The following is a 23,899-nucleotide window of genomic DNA, read 5'->3' as shown; positions in this document are numbered from 1 at the left end:
GCGGGCAGGCCCCGGGCCGTGGTGGCTGCGCCCCGTGGCGCCGTCCCCGCACGGCTCTGGCGCTTCCCCGGCTCCCCGGCCCGGAACGTAGCTGGCACTACGAACCGCTGCCCCGAGCATCCAGCGCCGATGGGACCCCTGGGTGCCTGCCGGCCCCAGCCATCTCCCCTGCGGGCGCTAGCAAAGGGGCAGGCCGCTTGCAGCAGCCATCGCAGGCAGCAAGCACGATCCAGAGGCAAAGGAGGCTCCTGGGCACTTTCTGTAACAGGTGTCAAAAATGGCTTGGCCTTGAGGACGCTAGCGGCCAAGTGATGGGCAAGGCATCCAGTGATTGTCAGCCATATTCCTTTCTTTGGCCAAGACTACTTTTAATTTTGCCTCTCATTTTTCTCCCCCCCCCCCCCCCCGAGAAAGTTACTGCCCTAGAATAAAGTCAGAGAAGAGGTTAAGTTTTAAACTGTCCTGCAACTTATTGTTAGTTCTATACTGATGTAGGCTAAATGACAGTCTTGCCAGGATCTTTATGAAAATATTTGCATGCTACTAGGTGGTCAGAATCAGCAAAATTATGTAAATAATAATTAATATTTCCAGTGCATGCTGAAGAATCTGCTTGCAGTCGCTGAGTGTGCAGCTTATCAAGACGGTACTATGTTCGATAGACTTTACTATTTTGTTTGTGAATAATTTTATTTTTAAAAAAAAAGGTGTGATCAAGCCTACAACCCTAGAAAGATTTCCGTGATTTAAAAAATTGAATATGAATTGTACTTTAATTGGAATTCCCCTGCAGTGTTTGAAACACACAGCACAACTTTCTGCTGAAATTTTTATTATTATTCCATCTGAGAAATTTTGTCCCTTTAGTAACGTGCTGTTGCTTCAGAGATCAGTAGTAGAACTGCACTTTAATATGTATTATTTTACAATCAATTTAAGATCCTTATACTAGCATATGTTATCTACTTTGACTGGATTTTGTCTGAATTAATATAATTTCATAGTGAGACTTCTAATTGGAAATGTCATAACATACAGCTTCCCAACTTTTGCATTTTGTGGCATTAATTATGTATTTTAACTTCCAGGTTGAAAGACAGGAAGAATTAGAAATGCGTTTTTAGGTTCCATCTTTGTGGGGAACTCATGTCAGTTGCCTCTCATTTCTAAAAGGTGTGCAGAATAAATTGAAAACTAACTTTAGGAAAGAATCCTTGTAGACTAATAACTTACCAGAAAGAAGAAATGTTTTTTTTTTCATAGGCTCTAGGACTGGAAGGGAGCTCGAGAGGTCATTGAGTCCAGTCCCCTGCCTTCATGCCAGGACCAAATACTGTCTAGACCATCTCTGATAGACATTTATCTAACCTACTCTTAAATATCTCCAGAGATGGAGATTCCACAACCTCCCTAGGCAATTTATTCCAGTGTTTAAACTACCATGACAGTGGGACTTTTCCTAATGTCACCTAAATCTCCCTTGCTGCAGTTTAAGCCATTGCTTCTTGTTCTAATATCATTGGAGGCTAAGGTGAACAAGTTTTTCCCTCCTCCTGATGACACCTTTTAATACTCTGAAAACTGCTATAATGTCCCCTCTCAGTCTTCGTTTTCTAAACTAAATAAACTCAGTTCTTCAGCCTTCCTTCATAGGTCATGTTCTCTAGACCTTTAATCATTCTTGTTGTCTCTCTGGACACTCCACAATGTTTCCACAATCCTTCGTGGTTTAGATAATGTTGTGCCAGAACTGGACCACAATAACTCACTTGAGGCCAAATGCAACAGGCAGAGTCAAGCAGAAGAACGACTTTCTTTGTCTATAGGTTACTACAAACACATACCTGTTTAGATGCATCCCAGAATCATAGTTTGGTCTTGTTTGTTGCACAGTTGTACACTGTTGTATCAGTATAGACGTGTGGTCCACATATCGACCTCTAGATCTTCTTTTCGTGCCCATATCTACGTTCTAGACGTTCTGCCTCACACACATTACTGTTATAGTGTGAACTTGATTGTTCACACTTCCTAAGTGGTAGCACCTTTGCAATTGTCACTTTATTGAACTTCATCCGGTTTTACCCTCAGACCATTTCTTCCAATTTGTCCAGATCATTTGAATTTTGACCCTGTCCTCCAAAGCAGTTTCGCAATCCTTTGCCCCCAAAGTTTGACTGATATCCACAAAACATATATAATTACGACTATGATTTCATTAAACACTAAGTTGTTGATGAAGAGATAATTGAAAGAGGTGGTCCAAACAAAGCCACCTGCACAGAACCCACATTGTTTATTATACTTGTCCAGCCCCAGATTGGGAGCCATTACTAAGCTACTCTCTGAGTTGGTTTTCAGCCAGTTATGCACCCACCTATATGTAAGCCCATCTAATTGTATTTGCCTACTTTATCAGATAAGGATGTCATGCGAGACCGTATCAAATCTTACTAAACGTCTAGGTATACCACACCACCGCTTCTCCTATCCACAAGCTCGTTATCCTATCAGAGAAAGCTATCAGATTGGTTTGACACAATTTGTTCTTTACAAATCCATACTGTGTATCCCTATCATTACCACCTTCCAAGTGTTTGCAGATGATCCATTAAACTTGCTCTCATTATTCCTGGCACAGAAGTTAAACTAACTGTTGTACTGTTTTCCTGGTAGTTTTATTTCCCTTTTTAGGAGATGGGACACCTGTATAATACCTTTTCAGTTCTTCTGATATCTTCCATCCATGACTATCTCCACAGACTCATAATGCCTAGAGGCAGGCTCAGACTATACGACTCCTATAAAAACTCACTTGAGTATTCGAGATGCCATTTCCTCGACTCGGTGAAGTGCGCAACTAAATTCGCTAAGTAGATTTTAACGTGCCTTTTTTTTATTTCTATCTTCTAAACTTACCCCCTTCCCATAAGCATTCACTATGTTAAGACATTCCTTCAGACTTCTCAGTGAAGACAGAAACAAAGAAGTCATAAGATCTCTGCCATTTCCAGTTTCCTGTTACTGTTCTCCTCCTCACTGAGCAGTGGACTACCTGTCTTGGTCTCTCTTGCTTCTAATGTATTGATGAAATCTTCTTGTTTCCTTTATTCCCATAGCTAGTTTGAGCTCATTTGTGCCTTTACCTTCTAATCTTGCCCCTGCATTCCTGTATTGTTTGCCTATATTCATCCTTTGTATCTGACTAGTTTCCATTTTTATATGACTCCTTTTTATTTGTAGGTCATGCAAGATCTCAGGTTAAGCCAGGTGATCTTTGCCACATTTTCTATCTTTCCTACCCATCGGAATAGCTGCTTTTGTGCCCTAATAGTATCCTTAGAAAACTGCCAACTCTCCTCATGTTTTTCCTCTCAGTCTTGATTCCCATGGACCTTACCTATCAGCTCTCTGAGCTTACCAAATCCGCTTCCTGAAATCCTTGTCTGTTTTTGCTGTACTCCCTTCTACCCTTCCTTAGAATGCAAACTCTATGATTTCATGATCATTTCACCCAAGCTTCCTTCTACTTTCAATTCTCAACGAGTTCCTCCCTATTTGTTAAATCAAGTCTAGACAGCTTCCCCCCAGTAGCTCTTTCAACCTTCTGAATAAAAAGTTGTCTGCAATGCAGTCAGGAACTTATGGTAGTCTGTGCCCGCGTGTTATTTTCCCACATATATCTGGATAGTTGAAGTCCCCCATCACCACCAAATCTTGGCTTTGGATGATTTTGTAGTTTTTTAAAAAAAGCTCATCCACCTCTTCCACCTGGTTAGGTGCCTGTGTAGACTTCATGCACAACATCACCCTGTTTTTTACCCCTTTATCCTAACCAGAGACTCTCAACACTTCCGTCTCCTATGTCCATCTCCACCTCAGTCCAAGTGTGTCATTTTAATATATAAGGCAACCTCCTCCTTTTTCCCCTGTCTATCCTTCTGAGCAAACTGTACCATCCATACCAACATTCCAATCGTGTATTATCCCACCAATTCAGTGAAGCCAACAATGTCATAGTTTAATTTATTTATTAGCACTTCCAGTTCTCCTGCTTATTACCATACTTCTCGCATTTGTATGTAGGCATCTAAGACTGGTTTGATCTTGCCTCCCAGTTTTGCCTGACCCCCTTTCTCTCTGCCATTATAGCCTACACTCCTCTTGTTTCTGAGCCCATCTCCCAGGTCTTCCTGTTCCCCACTTACCTGTGGGCTTTGCTCACCTGTCCCCGTCGAACCTAGTTTAAAGCCCTCCTCACTAGGTTAGCCAGTCTGTGTGCAAACAGGGTCTTTCCCCTCCTCGAAAGGGGAGTCTTAAGTTGTCTTATGTACGCATATATATTGAAGTGGTTTCGTTCTTCAAGTGTTCATTTTTTCCCTTCCACCTGAAAATCTGTTAAGTGCTCAAAATCAGCAGAGAGGGTAGTGGTTGTTTTGTTTTTGTAGGACTCTGATTATCAAGGAACTGGAGGGTCAGTTACCTGATTGTACTTTCTCACAAATTATATAACATATCTCCTCAAGTATCAGAGGGGTAGCTGTGTTAGTCTGGATCTGTTTTCTGCTGGATCTGGCTCTGCTGCTTTTACATATCTCCTCAATTATCTCATGAGGCACAAAAAAAAAGTCCTGTTAAACTCTGATTCTGTGTGTGATTGGGGTATCACTGGGCTAGTCTGAGAGGACTTTGCTTCAGATGTAACTAATGGAAATTCTACATGAAGTACTAAGTGAGTAGGGTAACATTTTTCTTATATAGGGAGATCCATTGCCATTCTTCTCAAAGAGGAAAAGTATCCTCCAGCTGTTTTGCATTATGTATTTGTACCTCTGGAAAGGTATAATAATGTAAATAAATTACAAATGATGCTTGTTAACCTTCAGGTTCTTGGCATTGCCTATCAGTTTGTACCACAACTTGCCTTAATAACTGATGGGGTAAATCTGCACATTCAAATTGCTTCCTGTAATTTTAAAATTTACTGTAATGTATAATCATAATGTTTTGTGTTCTCAGATACGAGTGCAAATAGAGACTTTAGATATTAGTTTGTGTTTCAGCTTTGCAATTCAGCCTTTAAAAAATTTAGAACCACTATTAAAACTTACAAATGAGAAGACTGATTTAACATTTGAAAAGGAATTCCTTTACGGATTTGCAAAATCCTGAGTTCAGAGCTCACTTTTCTTCCTGCCTGACTTGTGGCTAAGGCATGAGACTGGAAGTCACATGTGGGTGCTATTCTCACCTGTGTCACAGATTTCCTTTGCAATTTTAGGAAGTCGCATAATCCCTCTCCCTCCATTTTTTTTGTTTTTTTAATACTTCTCATGGGGAAGCTGAGGCTTAATATTTTTGAAGTGTTTTGAGGTCCTTGGATGGGACTATATAAATGCAAAGTATCCCTAAACATCTAAAACAGTACAGGGAGTGCTCTCCTAGGCCTTGCCTATGTTGGAAATTTCCACCAGTGCAAAAACCCTAGTAGTGATAAAGTAAATCATGACTGCAGCATGCGCAGGGGTTTGCACAATTGTATGGACCTCAGTGACTGAAGTCTTGGCAAAACACCATGTAGTTAAGGTTTTAGCCAATGTCAGCTGTTTCAGGGCAAAAGAAACCTGAATTCTGGTCTTTGCTTGTAGATAATGAAGGAACTGATTTATAAAATTAAAAGGTCTCTAAACGTATTTGCTGATTTTGGAAGTTCATTGAATTATTTAAAGCTTTACATTTCCAGGTAAGCTTCATAGAAGTGAAATCAGTGAGCAAAATCTGAAAACACCTCATGTAAAGTTGGGCAAGGGAAGACGTTTGACTGTAGTCAGAAATATATTGACAGACCAACAGACACAAATCTCAAGTGGAAACTTAGAATTTGCAAGGTGGATTCTAAAAGTGATCCAGAATAGCTAAAGGTTAAATATTTTGAATGTTTCCTTGAACTCTACAGGACGGGTGCTGAATGAAAATATGGTAGATTATAGTAAGTTTGTGCCTTTGGGAAGCAGCCTGTTTAGGTGAGATTCTTCCCAACTCCTGTGATGTGAAGCATCCAATGAAATGAGTACAAAGCAATGTTTAGCAGGTTGTTATAGTTTTTGTTCTGCAATTGAGGTGTAGTAGGATTTTTGAATACTAAACTGTGTTTAAATATAATAAACCTGCTATCCTTTTTAGAAGCCTTACAGTTTTGTTTTTTCATGCATCTTTGTGTAGAAATAATTTTAGAAATATATTCTTAACTCCTATGATCCATCCTAGAAACACCTCCTCAGCTCTAACTGTTGTAGAGGTATTTTCCAGCACCTAAATCAGATTAACCAAAACAGTTTCAGCTATAGCAGCCTGTCTGCGTGTGCTCAGCTTCCTGGAATGCTGTGGGGGGGTGGGGAGAGGAATGAAGTTTTCTGCATGTTGGTCTCTGCCCAAAGGTGAGATTTGGCAAACTTGAGCAAAAAAAAAAAAAAGGGGGGAGGGGGGGGGAGAATACATTTTTTCCCTATTAAACATTTCCAAGCATACTTCAGAATAAGCTATAGATAAAATGGCTGACTATAGACTGAAAATGACAAGCAGTACAGAAAAGGCTGGGGGTTTGCAGCCCCCAGGAGGAGACTGCGTGATTTCTAGCACACAAATAAGTTGGGTCCTTGACTGAAGATGTGGAAAGGATTATTTTTCACTGAGTTGAGTTGTGTCTAAGGCTTGGTCCATGCTTGGAAAATTTGTAAGCATTTTTCTGTGCTGGTATAGCTTCATTCAGTGGTGGAAGCTGCTGGTTAAACACCACAATTGTGTACACACCTGCCGTGTTCAACTGCAGCTTCCTTTGTTGTTAGCACAAATGGGCCTACATTGGTTCAGATTCATGTGTACAAACTTTCCAAGTATGGATGCCTCTGAAATGGAAGAAGTTGACATAGTATTAATAACAGCCTCCTTAACAGTATTAATAACAGCCTCCTTAATAATATTAAGGAGGCTGTGTGATGCAGTTTAAGGCTGTGGTTCCTTACCTTACTTGTCTGGAGTCCCCTTTGTGCTGGCTCCTTACTCTGCATCTCAGTTGATGTGATGCCCTGCTGGAGCTGCTGTCTCACCTGTCTTTGTCCAGTTTCTCTAGAATTCTCTTCTGGATTTGTTTTTCAGCTTTTCCCCAGTTGCATGTTCTTCAGCTCTATTGCTTATTTATGACCATGCAGGTTTTATTTGGTTTTTTTTGCTATTCCCATTGAATACTCTTACTGCTTCTTCACTTCCCCAGAAGTCTCCCATGGAACTTAGTAACTGGGAGGCAACAGTTCTATAGAGATTGGGGAGAGCCTCACTTTGAAAGAGGAGGTCACAGGGCTGAGGACACCAGAGAGAGGGAGAGATTTGTGATAGCCCTGCAGGTGTGAGTAAAGAGGAATGGCCATCTCCCAGGGCATTCACTCCACGATTTGGAAATACCAGGACTAAAGGAAAGCTGGGATCTCATAGCCTTTTTTTTAAGGCCAAAAAAGGCAGAATGCCTTAAAACATTGAAAGGGGGACAAAGATGGAAATAGGAGGGCAACATACAACATGAAAGATTTACTGATGTGTAAGTGGATGAAAGTTAATTGTTTCAGAAAAGAGCGAAAAAGACAAAGTAAAATGGCACAAGCTAGTGAAATATTAATCCTTAAACCTTACTGTGACTGTAAGGAAAATATCCCACAGCTTTGTACATGGAGGAGTGGGTGAGTCAGGAAGTGTTGTAGAATGTTGTTGCTAATGGGAATTAGGTCAAATTGCTCCTTTATAGTTTGGCAGGTAATAAATGTGGCTACAGGTAATGTTCCTTAATATTAGTCAATGTAAATTGTGGGTTACGGTCATTTAACTTGGTGATATTTAGATTTTTCTGTGCTGGAGGTTTGCCTGTTTGTTTTTTTTTTTTTTTTTAAGGTAATGTTTGTATTGCTATTAGATAAAATTGTTGAGTTCACGTAGTGCCATTTTCTGTGGTATTTTGGATTTTCTATTAAACTTGATACAGTAGACAGTTTTGCGTAAAGCATAGTAAATTTCTGTTTGAACAAGTTCAAGGAGCTTCTTTGCTTATGGTGCTCTGTTCTAGAAACAATTTTGACGAACTATGGTCTTTACTCATTTTAAATCTGGCTGACCCTTTTTGCTATTTATACTGTTTGATTGCTTGCACTCATTCATGTTAGCTAGTGAAGCTACACTGGCCAGTTAAATTTAACTTCCTTACAGTAGTAAAACAGTACGTCTTCAATGTTGCAGGTAATGTTTTAGTTACTGAAGCCCTTTATTTAGCTTCATAAACTTTCTATACTCAAAAGTTTTGTGACAGTTTTGGGCCTAAACTAGTAGGTCCCTTCATATAACATCTACAGGTCAAGCAATAGAGGGAGAGAGGGACTCAAGGTTAATGGAATGGTTCGTTCTGGTAGAATGCCTCTTTTGCTACCAGATATTTTAAGTGAAGGATTGGCACTAATGGACAGAAAAGAGGAGACATACCTGCAAACGTATTTAAAACAGAAGACTGGGATAATGTGCCATACTTGGAGAAACTCAATTTTTAAAAAATTAAAAGCAGTACAATTAACTCAACACATAATCTTGTTTCTAAAAATCTCTAAAGAAAATTTGATTTTTAGAATGTGCCAAACTGACAGTTTGAGACTGAAATCCCTTATAAATAGGAAAATTAGTGAAGCTTCCTTGCAGTCTTGCTAATACCTCAACCTTGACTTACAGTATCAGCTCTAGAAGTGGGAACATGGTTTAGCTTCTGTACCTGTTAAGCTTTTTGCCTTTCTGCTAATTATGGCTACTTTTGACATTTGGGCACTTATAGTACTGATGTAGACTAAACTTGAACATATGAATTGTGATGCTGTTTTCATACTAATTCTGAGTCATTTAGTTTAGAACCTTTTTTTCCAGCTATTTTGTTTTCCTTAGGCTATTGATGCTTCAGGAATTTAAATTTGAGAGATTAGAATCCCATGCCAAAGAGATTCATTTATTTTATAGCCCTTATTCCATGCTGCCAAGAGAAGCAGTAGCAGAATATGTTTGGATATCACAGATGTAATCTTACACTAAAGGAAGAGAGAGAAACAGGAGGAAAAAAGTCAAGATTCAGATGGAGGTGCACATAAATGGAGAAGGCAAGGCTAGGGGGAAGCTGAAGCAGTGTTTTGATGGTAGTGAATGCTAGTTTGAGACAGTTAAGTGGTTTTCTATTCGCTTGGAGAGCAGGGGATATGAGTACAATTTGAAAATAATACACTCGACTAGTGAGGAAATACTTTGCCCATTAGTAACCACTCCTTTAGTGGACTCAGGGAAAAAAACATTCTTAGAAACTTTTATACAGGAGCAGCACAAGTGTATTTCTCTAGCTGCACTTTAAAATGTGTATGGCTGGGATGGGTGGCAGAATTGTGCATTTTCCTTCCCACCAATTGTATTTAAACTCCTACAAGGATTCTAATGATGCCATATGCCTGCCTAAGTAGATCTGATTATGTTCTTGTTTCCTTTTCAGTTACTGAAATCATGAATCCTGTTTATAGCCCTGGATCTTCTGGGGTTCCCTATGCAAATGCCAAAGGAATTGGTTATCCAGGTAAACAATTGAATTTCTATCTTAAGCTTTCTTTCAAAGGGATGCCTGTGGGTTGTTCATTATAACCCTGTCAGTGTAGACACTCAGGTGACTGACTTGAGAATGTTTCTATACCTTCTGATAACTTTCACTCACCAAGTTTATAATTTAAGAATAGATCACCTTGATTGATCAGTCCTTCAGCCCTCACGTAGATTGCGCCAATCACATCTAGACTAGATGGGACATTTAAGTGCCTTGATTGTGTGTTGTATTTTGTGTTCCTTAAACTAGTCTGGAAAAAAGTCACCTTAAGGGCTGTAACTAAATTTAAAATTAATGGCCTCTGAAGGGAAACAATTGGGTCTACTATTTCCCCGTTGTTGGCTGAAAATTTCCTTTTATATCCTGCAATTTTTGTTTATTAGGCATTGGCAGTCGTGTGCCACAAATACAATACAAAAATGGAGACAGAGTGCCAGTGCCAGAAATTTTTAAACAGTATTTTTAGTGATGCCAAAATTATAGGGTTCTGTTTATTTCCCTTATTTTTTTTCACCCCTGTTCTGAGGTTTTCTTTCTGTTTCTCATCCCCAAGCCTTCCTCCTTTCTCACAACTCAATGCTTAGTTTGAGTAGGTGTGGCTTCTGAAGCCTCCAGGAGTTCAGAAGTAACATAAGACCATTAGGCCTGGTCTACGCTATGAGTTTATCTTGAATTTAGCAGCGTTAAATCGAATTAACCCTGCAGTCCTCCACACAACGAAGCCCTTTACTTTGATATAACGGGCTCTTAAAATTGATTTCTGTATTCCTCCCCGACGAGGGGAGTAGCACTGAAATCGACATTGCCATTTTGAATTAGGGTTAGTGTGGCCGCAATTTGACGATATTGGCCTCCGGGAGCCATCCGACAGTGCACCATTTTGACCGCTCTGGACAGCAATCTGAATTCAGATGCACTGGCCAGGTAGACAGGAAAAGCCCCGCAAACTTTTGAATTTCATTTCTTGTTTGCTCAGCATGGAGCGCTGATCAGTACAGGTGACCATGCACCTAGAATCAAAAAAGAGCTCCAGCATGGACCGTACAGGAGATACTGAATCTGATCTCTCTATGGGGAAATGAATCTGTTCTATCAAAACTCTGTTCCAAAAGACAAAATGCCAAAACATATGAAAAAATCTCCAAGGTCATGGTGGACAGAGGCCACAACAGGGACTCAGCACAGTGCTGCATGAAACTTAAGGAGCTGAGGCAAGCGTACCAGAAAGCCAAAGAATCAAATGGATGCTCATGGAGGGAGGGGCGACTGATGACTGTAGCTATCCCACAGTTCCTGCACTCGCTGATAACCATTTGAATTCTGAGCTGAGCTCCCAAAGCCTGAAGGGTCAAAAACATTGTCGCGGGTGGTTCAGGGTATATGTCGTCAGCCCCCCCACCCCCATGAAAATAAAGGGGAAAAAAATCGTTTCTTGCCTTTTTTCAATGTCACCGTATGGCTACTGGATGCTGCTGGCAGACGTGGTGCTGCAGTGCTACACAGCAGCATCCCCTTGCCTTGCAGACGGTACATTAGGACTGGTATCCATCGTTATCATCCCGTGGGTGTTCCTGGCTGGCTTCAGTGAGGTCGGTCGGGGGTGCCTGGGCAAGAATGGGAATGACTCCAGGTCATTCTCTTCAAGTTTTGTCTAATGGAGATTCAGTCCTGCCTGGAATATCATGCCAGCTGGAGGCTTCTGTCTCAGGCTGCTCTCACAGTCAGCAGCACTGCATGGTCGCGCTTACCCCTTGCTACCAGGGCTCACAGTCAGATACTTAGACCTCTACATTTTGCTGCAAATAAAAAAATTAAGCTGCCATTTAGAACTGTCCCCCAACATACATATCCTGGGACATTTTATATTTTACCAGTGTAAACCAAAGGCCCACACACAAATGGAGATTCAGTCCTGCCTGTGCTTCTATCCTAGTACTTGTCACAGATTTCCATTTTCAGCTATAGGCTGAGCAAGTGCAGAATGGTGGTTCACTCTACTTTGCTGTAAGTCAACCGCCCTCCCTTCCCCCCTTTGATCTCTACTTGCAGAGGTAATAAAGTCAGTGTTGTTTCTTATTCATGCATTCTTTTATTACTTCATCACACAAATGGGGGGATAACTGCCACGGTAGCCCGGGGGTGGGGTGGGGGAGGAGGGAAGCAACGAGTGGGGTTCTTGCAGAAGCACCCCCTAGAATGGCATGCAGCTCATCATTTCTGCAGGGTGTCTGGGGCTCTGACCCGGAGCGTCCGTTTGCCCCTCTGGTTCTTTAGTCGGCTTGCCTGATACTCTAGTCAGGACTGACTCTCCATTAGACAAAACTTAAAGAAGAGAATGACCTAGGGAGTCATTCCCATTTTTGTCCGTGCACCCCGACGCACCTCACCAAGGCTGGCCAGGAGCACACATGACAGCAGCAGACGGTACAGTATGACTGGTAACTGTCTTTGTTAACTTGCAAAGCAGCAGATGTTACAATAGAACTGATAACCGTCTTTGCTAACTTGCAAAAGCAAGGGGATGCTGCTATGTAGCACTGCAGTACCGCATCTGTCAGCAGGATCCAGTAGACAGATGGTGACAGTGAAAAAAGGCTGAACGGGCTCCAGGATTGCTGTGCTATGGTGTCTGCCTAGGCAATCCAGGGAAAAGGGCGCGAAATGATTGTCTGTCGTTGCTTTCACGGAGGGAGGACTGATGGACGACATTTACCTATAACCACCCGTGACAAATTTTTGGTCCCATTAGGCATTGGGATCTCAACCCAGAATTCCAATGGGCGGGGGAGACTGCGGGAACTATGGGATAGCTACCCACAGTGCAACACTCTGGAAGTCGACGCTAGCCTCGGTACATGGACGCACACCGCCAAATTAATGTACTTAGTGTGGCCGCGTGCACTTGACTTTATACAATCTGTTTCCAAAAATCGATTTCTGTAAAATCAGAATAATCCCATAGTGTAGACACACCCTTAGTTAAGCCTATCCAGAGTTCAGTGAGTGTGTGTGAAGCGAAGAAATATATAAACGTTTTTTCTGCCATGAAGTATTTCAAGTGATTATTCTATTAAATAACTATAGATATGAGAAGTATAGACCTTTTAGGGCAAGAATTGCTCTGTACATGATTTTTTTTGTTGCTTTGTCCATTCTGCTTTTAAATGTTCGAAGTGATAGGATTTATAACTTCCATTGAAAACTGTTCTCCAATTTAACAAGTCGGGAACTTGTTTTAGTTTCATTCTGTTTGTTCATATGCTGTTCAGTCATACTAAATTCATTATTTGTGTACACATCCTTCAAATATTTATAGGTATTTGTATCTCTGCTTAGCCAAATTACGCATAGAAATAATTAATCTTCTCATAATTAAATTTTTCCAATACCCTAATTTTGTTGCTCTTCTCTGAATCTCTTTCAGTTTATGTATCTTTCTTGCACTGAGGTGCTGTTGTAATAATTGGGCCTACAGATTTACTGTAATCGGAAGCTCAATTGTAAAAAGTATGTACATTTGTAAAATGTCACAATGACCTATAAAAAGCAAATGTTAATGAAATAAATACAATAGAGAAACTTAATTAGTCTGAACAAGAAAAGTCTCCTGATGATCACTCAAGGACTCTTAATATCACTTTTGGAAAACAAAATGTGGAACTGAAAATTAATAAACCAAAATTAGTGTGTCAAATATTAGATTTAATTAGTGGACAATACAACAAATGGGAGGGCTGTTCCACCCATCTTTCCCTGTTTGGGTCCTTAAAAAAAGATTTGGGGTGGGGGGGAGGAAATAAGGAAGCACAGACTGAGCCTTCTTGAGTTTCACCATCATGGCTGCCACCCATACTGTCTCCTGGGGCCCTGGGCCTTCCTCCTAATGAAGAGGGGTGTCCTGACCAGATCAAGCTAGAGAGGGATCCAGGTGACACCACCATCCCTACCAGTTACAGCTGAATTCCAAATACCACCAGAGATTAATCCGGATCAGACTTTAACAACAACTCCAACCCATCTCCACTAACTTCTCTTTTAGTCAAAAGGACACTGATTACCCTCTAAGACTGTCAAGCAAGGGTTTTTCCTTTTAAAACTCTCCAGCTAAAGGGAGGGGAACAAAAAAGTCATTAAAATAATGAAGACCTTATTTAATACTTTATAGTTCAAATGCTTTACCTGTTTTTCCCCTTTTTTGTTAGAGATACAAAAAAAAAAAAAAAAAAAACTAAGGATTTTTAGTGGTGTTTGCCATGGGACAAAGCAGATTAAAGTCTTTGTATACCAATCCCCGAACCTTGGTTAATACTTTAATGTTGGACGGTGACTGGGTTATGTTAACATCTTTTGGCCCTGTACTACATCTGAATTAATACAATACTGCTCTGAACTGAAAGTAACATTCCAGATGTGATGTATCGACTGCATCTATTGCCTATTCTTCTGTTAAATATTATGTAGACTATGACCAGGAAATAAAATTATGGTTTTTACAACGCCAGGAAAAACTAGTTAGTCCTAGTTTAAGGCGTTTTCTGTTTTAAAATCTTTCATGAATGCACACCACATTACACTTCGTCTCAGTTACTTGTTCAAATTGTGGTTATGTAAGGCAGTGGATTTGTAGATTAATTCAGGCTTGTACAACTCAAAACTTCAGTGGGTGCAATATTAATATATGTAATTTATAATACTGACCTTCAGAATGTCTGTATACATTTTGGTTTGGTATATTCTCAAAGAAGATATATATGTCATGATTCATTTCAGTGTAATATTGTATAAATAAAAGTCAAATGATAACATAAAAATGACAATGCGAAGTTGTAGGCTTGAAGCATTAAAGCAATCAGAAGCATGCAGAGTTGCAGATTACCTGTCCAGGTCCATTTGTCCATACAACATTCTGTAGCAGATGATCAATTTTGGTGTAGTGGATAGACCAAGCCTAATTCTCAGTTCTGAATGAATGTATCTAGAGTTTGAGAAGACTTGTTCTATACTTGCTGAACCCGCTGGATACTGATGCAGTTTTTCCCAGTTTTTTTTTTTTTTTTTGAACCAGGTTTAAGCTAGTATTTACCAGCACACTATCCTAAACTAGTTTTTCCATGGGAAATTGCCAGCCGTCACTATAAAAAAGTTCATGTAGCTAGTAAGACTTAAGGTTATTGAAATAACTTAAAATAATAGTTCAACAGTTGCTGTACAGAATATTGCAGAGTTGAACGGCTATAGAAACAGTCTTTGAAAAACTTTGCCATCATTTTCATTGGTTATTATATTGCCTACATTAATTGATGCTAGTTAATTTGTTTTTCATCCAGAGTGCATGATTTTAGTCATGATTTAAATCAGTAAGCTGCAAACATTTAAATTGATTTTTAATTTGTTTTGCATTTGTACTTCAGTTATTTTGCTAAGAAAAGGTTTATTTTTTGGTTAGTATAGCCATAAAAACATATTTGCAACCAAATGTAGCCTTTACAGCAGTACATTTGGTACTTTTTGCTAGCTAGGGGCATACAAGATACCCCCACGCACTTTTTAAGCAATTCTATAGCTAAACATAAGTTTATTCAGAGTCTAGTTTGTTTATTCTATTAGAAAATGGTGAATTATGTATTTTAGATTTTTTTAACTTAGAATTTGTCAGGCTACGTGAGATGGAAATTGGAATTAACTTACAAAATCAGTATTTTTAAATTTGTTGTTAAATAAAATTACCTTAAATGTGCTGGATACATTAAAAAAAAAAAAAAAAAGTTTAACACGTTTAAAACTCATTTAAACAAAGGAAATATTAACTGTAGTTAGTGAGTTGATTATTTCTGATCACCAGGGGCCAGATTTTCAAAGGTATTTAGGTGTATTTAGCAGATAGGTACATAGTGGGATTTTTCAGACGCATCTGAGCAAGAGGTTGCTGAACTCCCATTCAAATCAGTGGGAGTTATTTAGGCTCTTGATATGCTTAGATGCTTAATGTGATTTTTAAAAGTGTTTATCCATTTCCCCATGATACGGATTGCCTTTGTAAAGCACTTTGGGATCTATGGATGAAAAAGGTAACAGGTAGTTGGTATTATATGCATCTTTAGGTACCTAAATACCTAGGGAAAATCTGGCCCCTCTGTACTTTGTTTTTAGAATTACTAGATCTCATCCCCTTCCACTTTTCTTTGTTCATAGATTGGAAGAGAAAAACAAATGTTGCTGTTCTTTCAACTCAGTTTCTCAACTGTGAATGAACTAGTCCAAATAGTGTTTTGTCTGCATCTGCTAGCTAAACTGAAGCCAGAAGAAATTGAAGCAAAATCTTTACTGTATAAGAGAGAGAACATACATTTGGAAAATGTGTGTAGTTAAAGCTGCACCCTGTAAATCCATTAAAACGTGATAACTCTCTGATGTAGCAAATATAATTGATTTTAGTAGATTATAGTACATTTAGTTAATAACCTAAATTGTCAATTTCATTATTTAATTTTAAACAGGACACTAACCTCAGAACTTTTACTAATGTTTTCTTTTTAGTGTTCAAATATATATTTAGTGCCAAGCTTTGTTTACTAGTCTTATTTAGCTTTGTATTGTATGAATATGGATTTTTCATATTTCAGTTAATCATTCAGGGAATTAAACAGGATGAATTAAATTAAATTGATAAAATGCCTTATAAAAATCACATGTAAATCTAATGCCGTAAAATGGTATATTGACAGATTAAATTAAATTACTATATCTTGTCTAGTTCAGGTTTAAAGGGTACAAAACATACTCTGTTAAGTAACTGATGAAGGTTGGGATTTGTTTAATTAAAGATAAGACACTTTTAGTCAGTACATGATTAGAACATCCCTGGCCTCCTTTTTGATAAGACCACTGATTCTTTCTTCAGAACTGCTGAATTTAGCAGGATGTTTTGATGCTGAACTGATCTCTATTTTTAGAAGGCACACTTTTTATGAAGGCACTGATGTCTTCATAAATACTAAACATAGGGAAAAGGGTTTTTTTGGGACTAAAACTGTTAAGAAGGGTACTTAGGCAGGATTACAGTAACAAATGAGTAGTCAAGAATGAAAACGTTTGGTTTAAAGACTAGTGCAGGAGTCGGCAACCTTTCAGAAGCGGTGTGCTGAGTCTTCATTTATTCACTCTAATTTAAGGTTTTGCGTGCCAGTAATACATTTTAACATTTTTAGAAGGTCTCTTTCTATAAGTCTATAATATATAACTAAACAATTGTTGTACGTAAAGTAAATAAGGTTTGTAAAATGTTTAAAAAAGCTTCATTTAAAATTAAATTAAAATGCAGATCCTCCCCAGACCTGCGTGCCACTGAAAATGAGCTTGAGTGCCGCCTTCGGCACGCGTGCCAGAGGTTGCCTACCCCTGGACTAGTGGGTTATGGGGGAAAATTGTTTAATCTGCTACTTATGTTGTGATGTTTGTTTACATTTCATGCAAGTAATTTTCCTCTAGGAATGTTTTGTATTAGTTCAGTATGAACTCTTACTGTGGAGCGAAACCTATAAAATAAGGACAGAGGATTGAAAAGCTCAAACAACCTTAAAAATAGTGGTGTTAGGTGGCAAGTTATAATTAAAGCATTTGGTTTTTAATTAACATCTGAAGTCAGTGAAATAACGTAGTGTATCCCTCAGTCAATTATTGACACTATGGATAAAAATATTTTCTTTTAAATAAAAACAAAAATAATCATTTTTAAATGACATTTAAAAAAACTTTCTATAAGGCCTAAACATATCTCAAGGCCTAAAATTATTATCTAATGCAAAAAAAAGCAGTAATGTTTGCTGCCAATTTAAGACAGTCAAACCACTGAACTGATGGAAGTCACTGGCTAAACACCTGGAAACAAAGCTTGTTGAAATGACAAACAAATTTTGCCAGCAGTACCCTCTACTACAGATGCAGAAAGAATATTTTCTTTCCAGTTTATTGAATGGAACAAATTGAGTGGCTCAAAGTTAAGAAACCAGTTGAGAGCTGAAAAAGCAAGAAAGCTTTTTTTCCTTTCCAATCTATAAATAAAAACAAAATGAGAGGATGAAAGCTGCTAAAATCTTTAAGGACATGGGGACTGAAAACAGTCACTTCACTAGCTGCTGCTATTTCCTTTGTTTAATCATTTTTTAAAGGAAAACCATGTTTTGATAATATTTTCTTAGGCATCCAGCACATTTAAACTAGTTTTATTTAATAAAAAGCTTCAAATGCTGTTTTTGTGCACTTAGTTGCATTTGAATTTCCATCCAAATGGAGCTTGACCCAAATCACAAGTAAAAAGTTTAGTAAAGAAGAAATGCATCCTTTTCTAACGTAATCAGAAATTTAAAAATTAAGAATTTGAATAAAGATAACTGAAGCAATTACTGCTTAATAAGTGTATAGATATAGGTATCCTCCTGGTTAGCAAAAAGAAGCATCAGATTTAGTGTAAAGGCTGTATTTAGTTGTAGGTTAACATGTTTTAATGGTTACCAACCAAAGAAAATAACTACAAAATACAAAGGCAAAACACTATATTGAAATGGATGATTTAAATCAAAGTTTCCTGCTTGCTGGTTTAAATTATCAATTTTAATTATTATTTAAATCAGTCCACCCTGATAATAGCATGTAGTGAAAGACTATCACTTTAGAACTTCGTTCCCGTCTTTCTTGACATTGGTTTAGTCATGGCAATTGTGTACATCAGTGTCAAGGTGTCAACACAGCATTTTGCCACTCTGCCAGAGTGAATCACAGATTGTAACTACTGAGTGTCAATGTGGGTGGTTAAAATGATAGGAGTATAACTGACATCTGAAAGCAGAGACAAATCTAAGTTAAATAAAAACAAGGTATTTTGGAGGGTTAAAGTTGGCTTTTATTGTCCAATTTGGGAAACTGTGATCCAGGAAATGAGTCACTCACACTTATATATCTTCCTTTTACACAGTGAAAAGGACTCACTCAGAGTTCAGTAGCCTTAATGCATTTCAGTGTTTGATATTCTTTTGGATTATTTAATATTAAAGCTTGCAATCTGACTGCAGTTACTAGTGAGCTGGCTAATTCAGATTTTTGCTGAAAGTGTGTTCGGGGAGCATGGGGGTTGAGAAATGGGAACTGTCTCTTACTACGCTTTTTAGCTTTTCTTAACTAGTAGTCACATGAATTTTGAAAAATTGCAACTTTCGTTGATCTTTGGTCAAAACATGTCATGCACAACAAATCCTCTGAGAACAAGGAACGTTGTGTTGCTTATCTAGAAAATAACCTGGAATTGTTCTCTTTTGTCATAGCTGGTTTCCCAATGGGCTATGCAGCAGCTGCCCCGACCTATTCCCCCAACATGTACCCAGGAGCAAATCCTACCTTCCAAACAGGTATACATAAAATACTTATTGCTTAGAAATACTCAAAAACTTTATTAGAAGCATTTAAAATTGGGGGTGAGGAGAAATGCATAACATTTTCTTTTACTTTGAAAATAGCATAAAATTGTGGCCTTCCAAACTAACCAGTGACTTCAGTTTTTGCATCTGGGGATGTTTACACAGTGTCCACATGCAATCTCCTATTATAGAAAAGAGAGGACTTCAACTTGTTTTTGGGGAGGTTTGAGTTATTTAGTTGCCAGAGACAAGTATTAGACAGGTAGTTAAAATCCTTGCACTAATTTTTGATTACATCTTTCACTAGTCCCTTCTGACCTGACCCTCTGGATATTGCCCTTTATTTTCATGACCCTCAGTAAGTCTCTTCCCTTCCTCTTTCAGAAAGGCGTCTGGAATATACCCTTTTATCACCTCCTCTGATCTTTCACCTCCTAAATTCTACGTGCCCATTCCTACCTCAGGATCGTGCCTGTCATGCACCTGCATACGGTGATTGTCCAACAGTTCTAGCAACAGGGTGAAACACTGTCATACTGTTCAGCTAAGGAGCAGGCAGGAGGAGGGATTTGGGGAGGAAAGAAGAAATGCACAGGGGCCTACGAACAAAAATGGAAGAATCCCTCAGTGTGATGAGCATGCTATTAATATTGGAATGAAGGAGAAACTGATAGTAGCTGTTAAATTCATCTCCAATCGCAACAGAAGGATACATTCGGAAAGGGAGCCTTAGACTTTTTCAAAAGGGATGTTACATACAGATACGAAATTGCTTACTGTCCTTTGTAAAATATTATGGCTTGCATAAATCTACATTAGCAATGAAAGGGAAAAGGATAGTGGAGAAAAAGAAGCCTGTTCATTTATTTGCATATTGCTATACAACTTATACACATACCAAAGATGACTGGGGGGTGAGGAAGAGGGGGGAAGAGAAGAAGGAAAGGGCAGGATGGAAGGAGAGGAATTTGTATGAAGAGCTTAATTCACAAATGGGTCATGTAAGTGGTTTCATTTACCACTGTAGCGCCCACTGGTGTTGGAGCCTGCCATTGCTTGGGTCTTCATCTCCAGTGCCCCCTGCTGACGATTGCTTCAGTTTAGCAATGGCCTGTCTGGCTATGTCTTCCATAGCCTTGTCCTCCAGCTAGGTCACTTCTTTCAAGTTGTGTCCCCTTCTGGAGTAACAAAATTCCAACCAAAGTATCCACGCCAGCACCAGGGCTCTTGGGCTACACTGAAGTTCCCTGCTCTTCACCCCTCTTCTTGGGGACTGCAGAGTTCCTTCTTTGCTCCTTTAGCTGAATACTGCCTCCCATGGATTTTTCTCCTGGAGACTCTTCTTCCAAACAAGTTTCCTCACTGCCTTTCCTCTCCAAGGACTCCAGCAGTTTTCCCAAGGACCTCTCTGCTCAGGGGTGGCTCTGTGTATTTTGCCACCCCAAGCACAGCAGTCAGGCGGCTTTCGGTGGCATGCCTGCGGGAGGTCCGCCAGTCCCGCGCCTTCAGTGTACTCTCCACCGAATTACTGCCAAAGCCACGGGACCAGCGGACCTCCCGCATGCATGCCGCCGAAGGCAGCCTGACTGCCGCCCTCACGATAACCGGCAGGCCGCCCCCAGCTCACTCTTGGTGCGCTGGTGCCTGGAGCCGCCCTCTCTCTAGTTCTTACACGGCCTGTTCCAGAGGAACCTAACTGCTCCCTGTCTCTCCAGCCTGCCTTCCCCAGGCACTTCCCAAAGAGAGGCAATTCTTCCCTCAGTGAGTTCTCTTCCCTCTTTATGTGGTTCTCCCTGACCTTTTCATAGGTGGGATCATTGGTTGTAACTGAGTCACCAGATGAGGATGAGCTGAAGATTAAATACTATGTCCCAAGCCAAGCTGAGCCTAACTCCTCTTAAGGGCCAACCAGCCTGGCCAGGTCAACACAGTGTGATTCCACAATAAAGTTTTTTCAGGCAATGTAAGCTTAACTAAGCTTAATTTAACTCTTACTTTTACCTTTTAAAAAAATGTAAGTGATGCCTGACATTCTGCAAACTGCTGTTCTAGGAAGTAGACAGTAGATATTAGGTCCTCTGGCCCTAGTAAGCTTGTCATTTGTACTATTCATGACTCTCATTGCATGAAGTATGGTTGTAGTTACTCCTGTAGTTCAATATTCAGTAATACCATTCTGATTTTAGTTTTTGTCTAACTAGTTTTGGCACCTTCAAGAGCTCCTCCATTTGAATCCATTATGGGCCAGAATTTCAGAAGTACTCATGTACTTCTCCAAAATTGGCCCTGAATGTCTAGTTATAATTTGTGGAAAACAATATATGGTACCTTGGAATATAGTTTGGTCCTCTGCCCTTCATACGAACAACTTTGTTGTCTCTACAAGGAAGTTCTAAAGTGTTATTCTGTTAGCTTCCAGGGTCAGCTTTGTCAAATAGAATGTAGTCATAAAGTCTTACAACCGAGAGTAATTATCAACTCACAAGACTTGGATAAGTGACTTTAAATTTAGGGGGTAACAGGAGAACCTTATTTCTCACAGGGAAAACATAGCTGTACTCAGACTTTGTGACAAGTCAGTAAGTACTTACATAGTTATTGCCTGGAAACGTGGTGCTTATTTGCAGGGCTATGAGTTTTAATAACTCGTCTCTCACTTATAGAAGAGAATGGCACCATTTGATAGGGCAGAGAGTAAGCAATCTTATAGAACCAGTGCACAGTTAGGAGTTTATTTATAATAATAATACCACTGTACATGGAACTGGGCAGTGGTTTGTTTGGCACATCTCGGGTCCCTGCCCTGAATTACTGTCTAAAGGCACAGCAGGTGGATTACTGCTTTGTGTTTGCCTTTGTCAGTTGGATCTTGAATTTGAGACAGGGTAGCTTATAAGCTTAAATTTTTCTTTTAAAAAAACACAGAATCCCACCAGACCGCCTTATTTGTTGTCTGCAATGAAACCAAGGCCTCCAACCCTCCAGTATATAGAGGTGATGAACTGGTCATACTGAACTCCAGCTTGTCAGATAGGGTACTGTGTCTCTGGAAACACAGAATCTGGGAGGTGCAGAGAGGTACAACAACCCTCTGATACATCAGTGCCAAAGTCCTTGACTCTAGGCAGCTGTGAACAGAAACCAGAAGACACCTCCCCAGGCAGGGGTAGCATTTGGCAGGAGAATAGAGGACCCTAGATCAGGGGCGGGCAAACTTCTTGGCCCGAGGGCCACATTGGGTTTCAGAAATTGTATGGAGGGCTGGTTAGGGGAGGCTGTACCTCCCCAAACAGCCAGGTGTGGCCCGGCCCCTGCCCCCATCCAACTCATCCTGCTTCTCAGCTCCCGACGGCCCCATGGAACCTGTGCCCCATCCACCCCCTGGCTGTCTGTCCCCTGACGGCCTCCGGACCCCCTGCCCTTAACTGCCCCCCGCCACCCTTAGCCAACCCTCCCCTCCTTCCTGACTTCTCCCCTGGGGCCCTGGCCCCACTCAACCACCACTGCTCCCCACCCCCCTATCCACCCCCCCCCTTCCTGACGGCCCTGCCAGGACTTTTGCCCCATCCAACAGCCTTCTCCTGTCCCCTGACCTCCCCGGACCCCAACTCCTGGACTGTCCCTGTGCCTCAACCCTTCCTTCCTTCTGCTGTGCCCCCCCTGCGTGCGGACGTGACCCATCCAGCCACCCTTCCCTGCCCCCATTCACCCCCCTGTTCCCTGCCCTCCGCCCGCCCCCACTCCTATCCACACCCCTGGCCCCTGACTACCCCCTGAACTCCCCTGCCCTCTATCTAACCCCCTCCCCTGCTCCCTGCCCCCTTACCACGCTGCCTGGAGCACTGGTGGCTGGCAGCACAGCTGCACCAGGACAGGCAGCTGCACTGCCCGGCTGAAGCCAGCCGGTCATCATGTAGGACAAAGCGCTGGGTCAGGCTGGGCTCTGCAGCTGCATTACCCCAGGAGCTTGCAGCCCCGCTGCCCAGAGCGTTGCGCCGGCGGTGCAGTGAGCTAAGGCTGCAGGAGACGGAGGACAGCAGGAGAGGGGCTGGGGGCTAGCTTCCCGGGGCAGGAGCTCAGAGTCTGGGCAGAACGGACTCACAGGTCGGATGTTTGCCCACCTCTGCCCTAGATGAAAATATCCATCAACATGCACTGCCGTTAAGTCCTCTATGGCTGAAATTGCCTCAGTGATAGGCCTACATCATGTATGTACAAGGCAGGAGGCAGGGTGTATTTGATTTAAATCATGATTTGATTTAAATTACTAGTCCGGAAGACTCAATTTAATCATGGATTTCTACATAAAAGTGCATTCTTGTTGCTTGTTATAACCTTAATACATATTCTTCACAGCTCAGATATAGGTTTCTTTTTTAGAAGGTACATAGTATACATTTTTAAAGTAATTTATTTTTGAAAACTTTTCAGATTAGTTTTACAGCTATATCAGAAAATGAATGATTGTTTGGTTATTTCATTTACCAAAGGTAATTGAAGCAGATACTTATGAAGTTAGTGTGAGATGAACTATCTCCAGTTCAACAGGTTAATCATTAATATTTGGAGGACTTTCTTGCCATGCTGTATTAGGAGGAGAACATCACCAGACAGACATTTAAACTGTTTTATTTAACTGAAACAACATTATGTATTCTGGATTATTTTCTTCAGTAGCAAACATATGACTTTTTGAATGTAGTTAAACATTCAAGTTTTTTAAAATCAGGTTTGGTTTTGTGAAAAATGTGTTTAACTAAAATATTTGAATGAAATATGTTTTTTTAAACAAAAATTAAATCGACTGCCAGGTCAACATGAGAAACTT

The 23,899-nt window shown here is 40.3% G+C and overlaps 1 protein-coding gene across 3 annotated transcripts in view; it reads left to right on the top strand.

Annotated features, from left to right (window-relative positions):
* Positions 1-23,899, top strand: part of FAM168B (family with sequence similarity 168 member B) — a 38,550-nt gene that overhangs the window by 602 nt on the left and 14,049 nt on the right. Inside the window, exons 1-4 of one of the 3 annotated variants that reach the window (XR_012656377.1) lie at positions 6,258-6,437; positions 9,557-9,637; positions 18,979-19,062; positions 19,456-19,563. Coding sequence is in view for 2 of the 3 variants with exons in the window: in XM_032764801.2 (XP_032620692.1) it covers positions 9,568-9,637; positions 18,979-19,062; positions 19,456-19,563 (262 nt within the window). In the remaining variant the exon portion in view is untranslated. Of the gene's footprint in view, positions 1-6,257; positions 6,438-9,556; positions 9,638-18,978; positions 19,063-19,455; positions 19,564-23,899 lie in introns of those variants that run through there. The other 2 variants (XM_032764801.2, XM_032764802.2) reach the window with 2 other exon arrangements.

Source organism: Chelonoidis abingdonii, chromosome 8 (assembly GCF_003597395.2).
Source record: "Chelonoidis abingdonii isolate Lonesome George chromosome 8, CheloAbing_2.0, whole genome shotgun sequence".
Taxonomy (NCBI): Eukaryota; Metazoa; Chordata; order Testudines; family Testudinidae; genus Chelonoidis; species Chelonoidis abingdonii.
The sequence above is the reverse complement of the archived record's forward strand: the minus strand, read 5'-3'. Positions and strand labels throughout refer to the sequence as shown.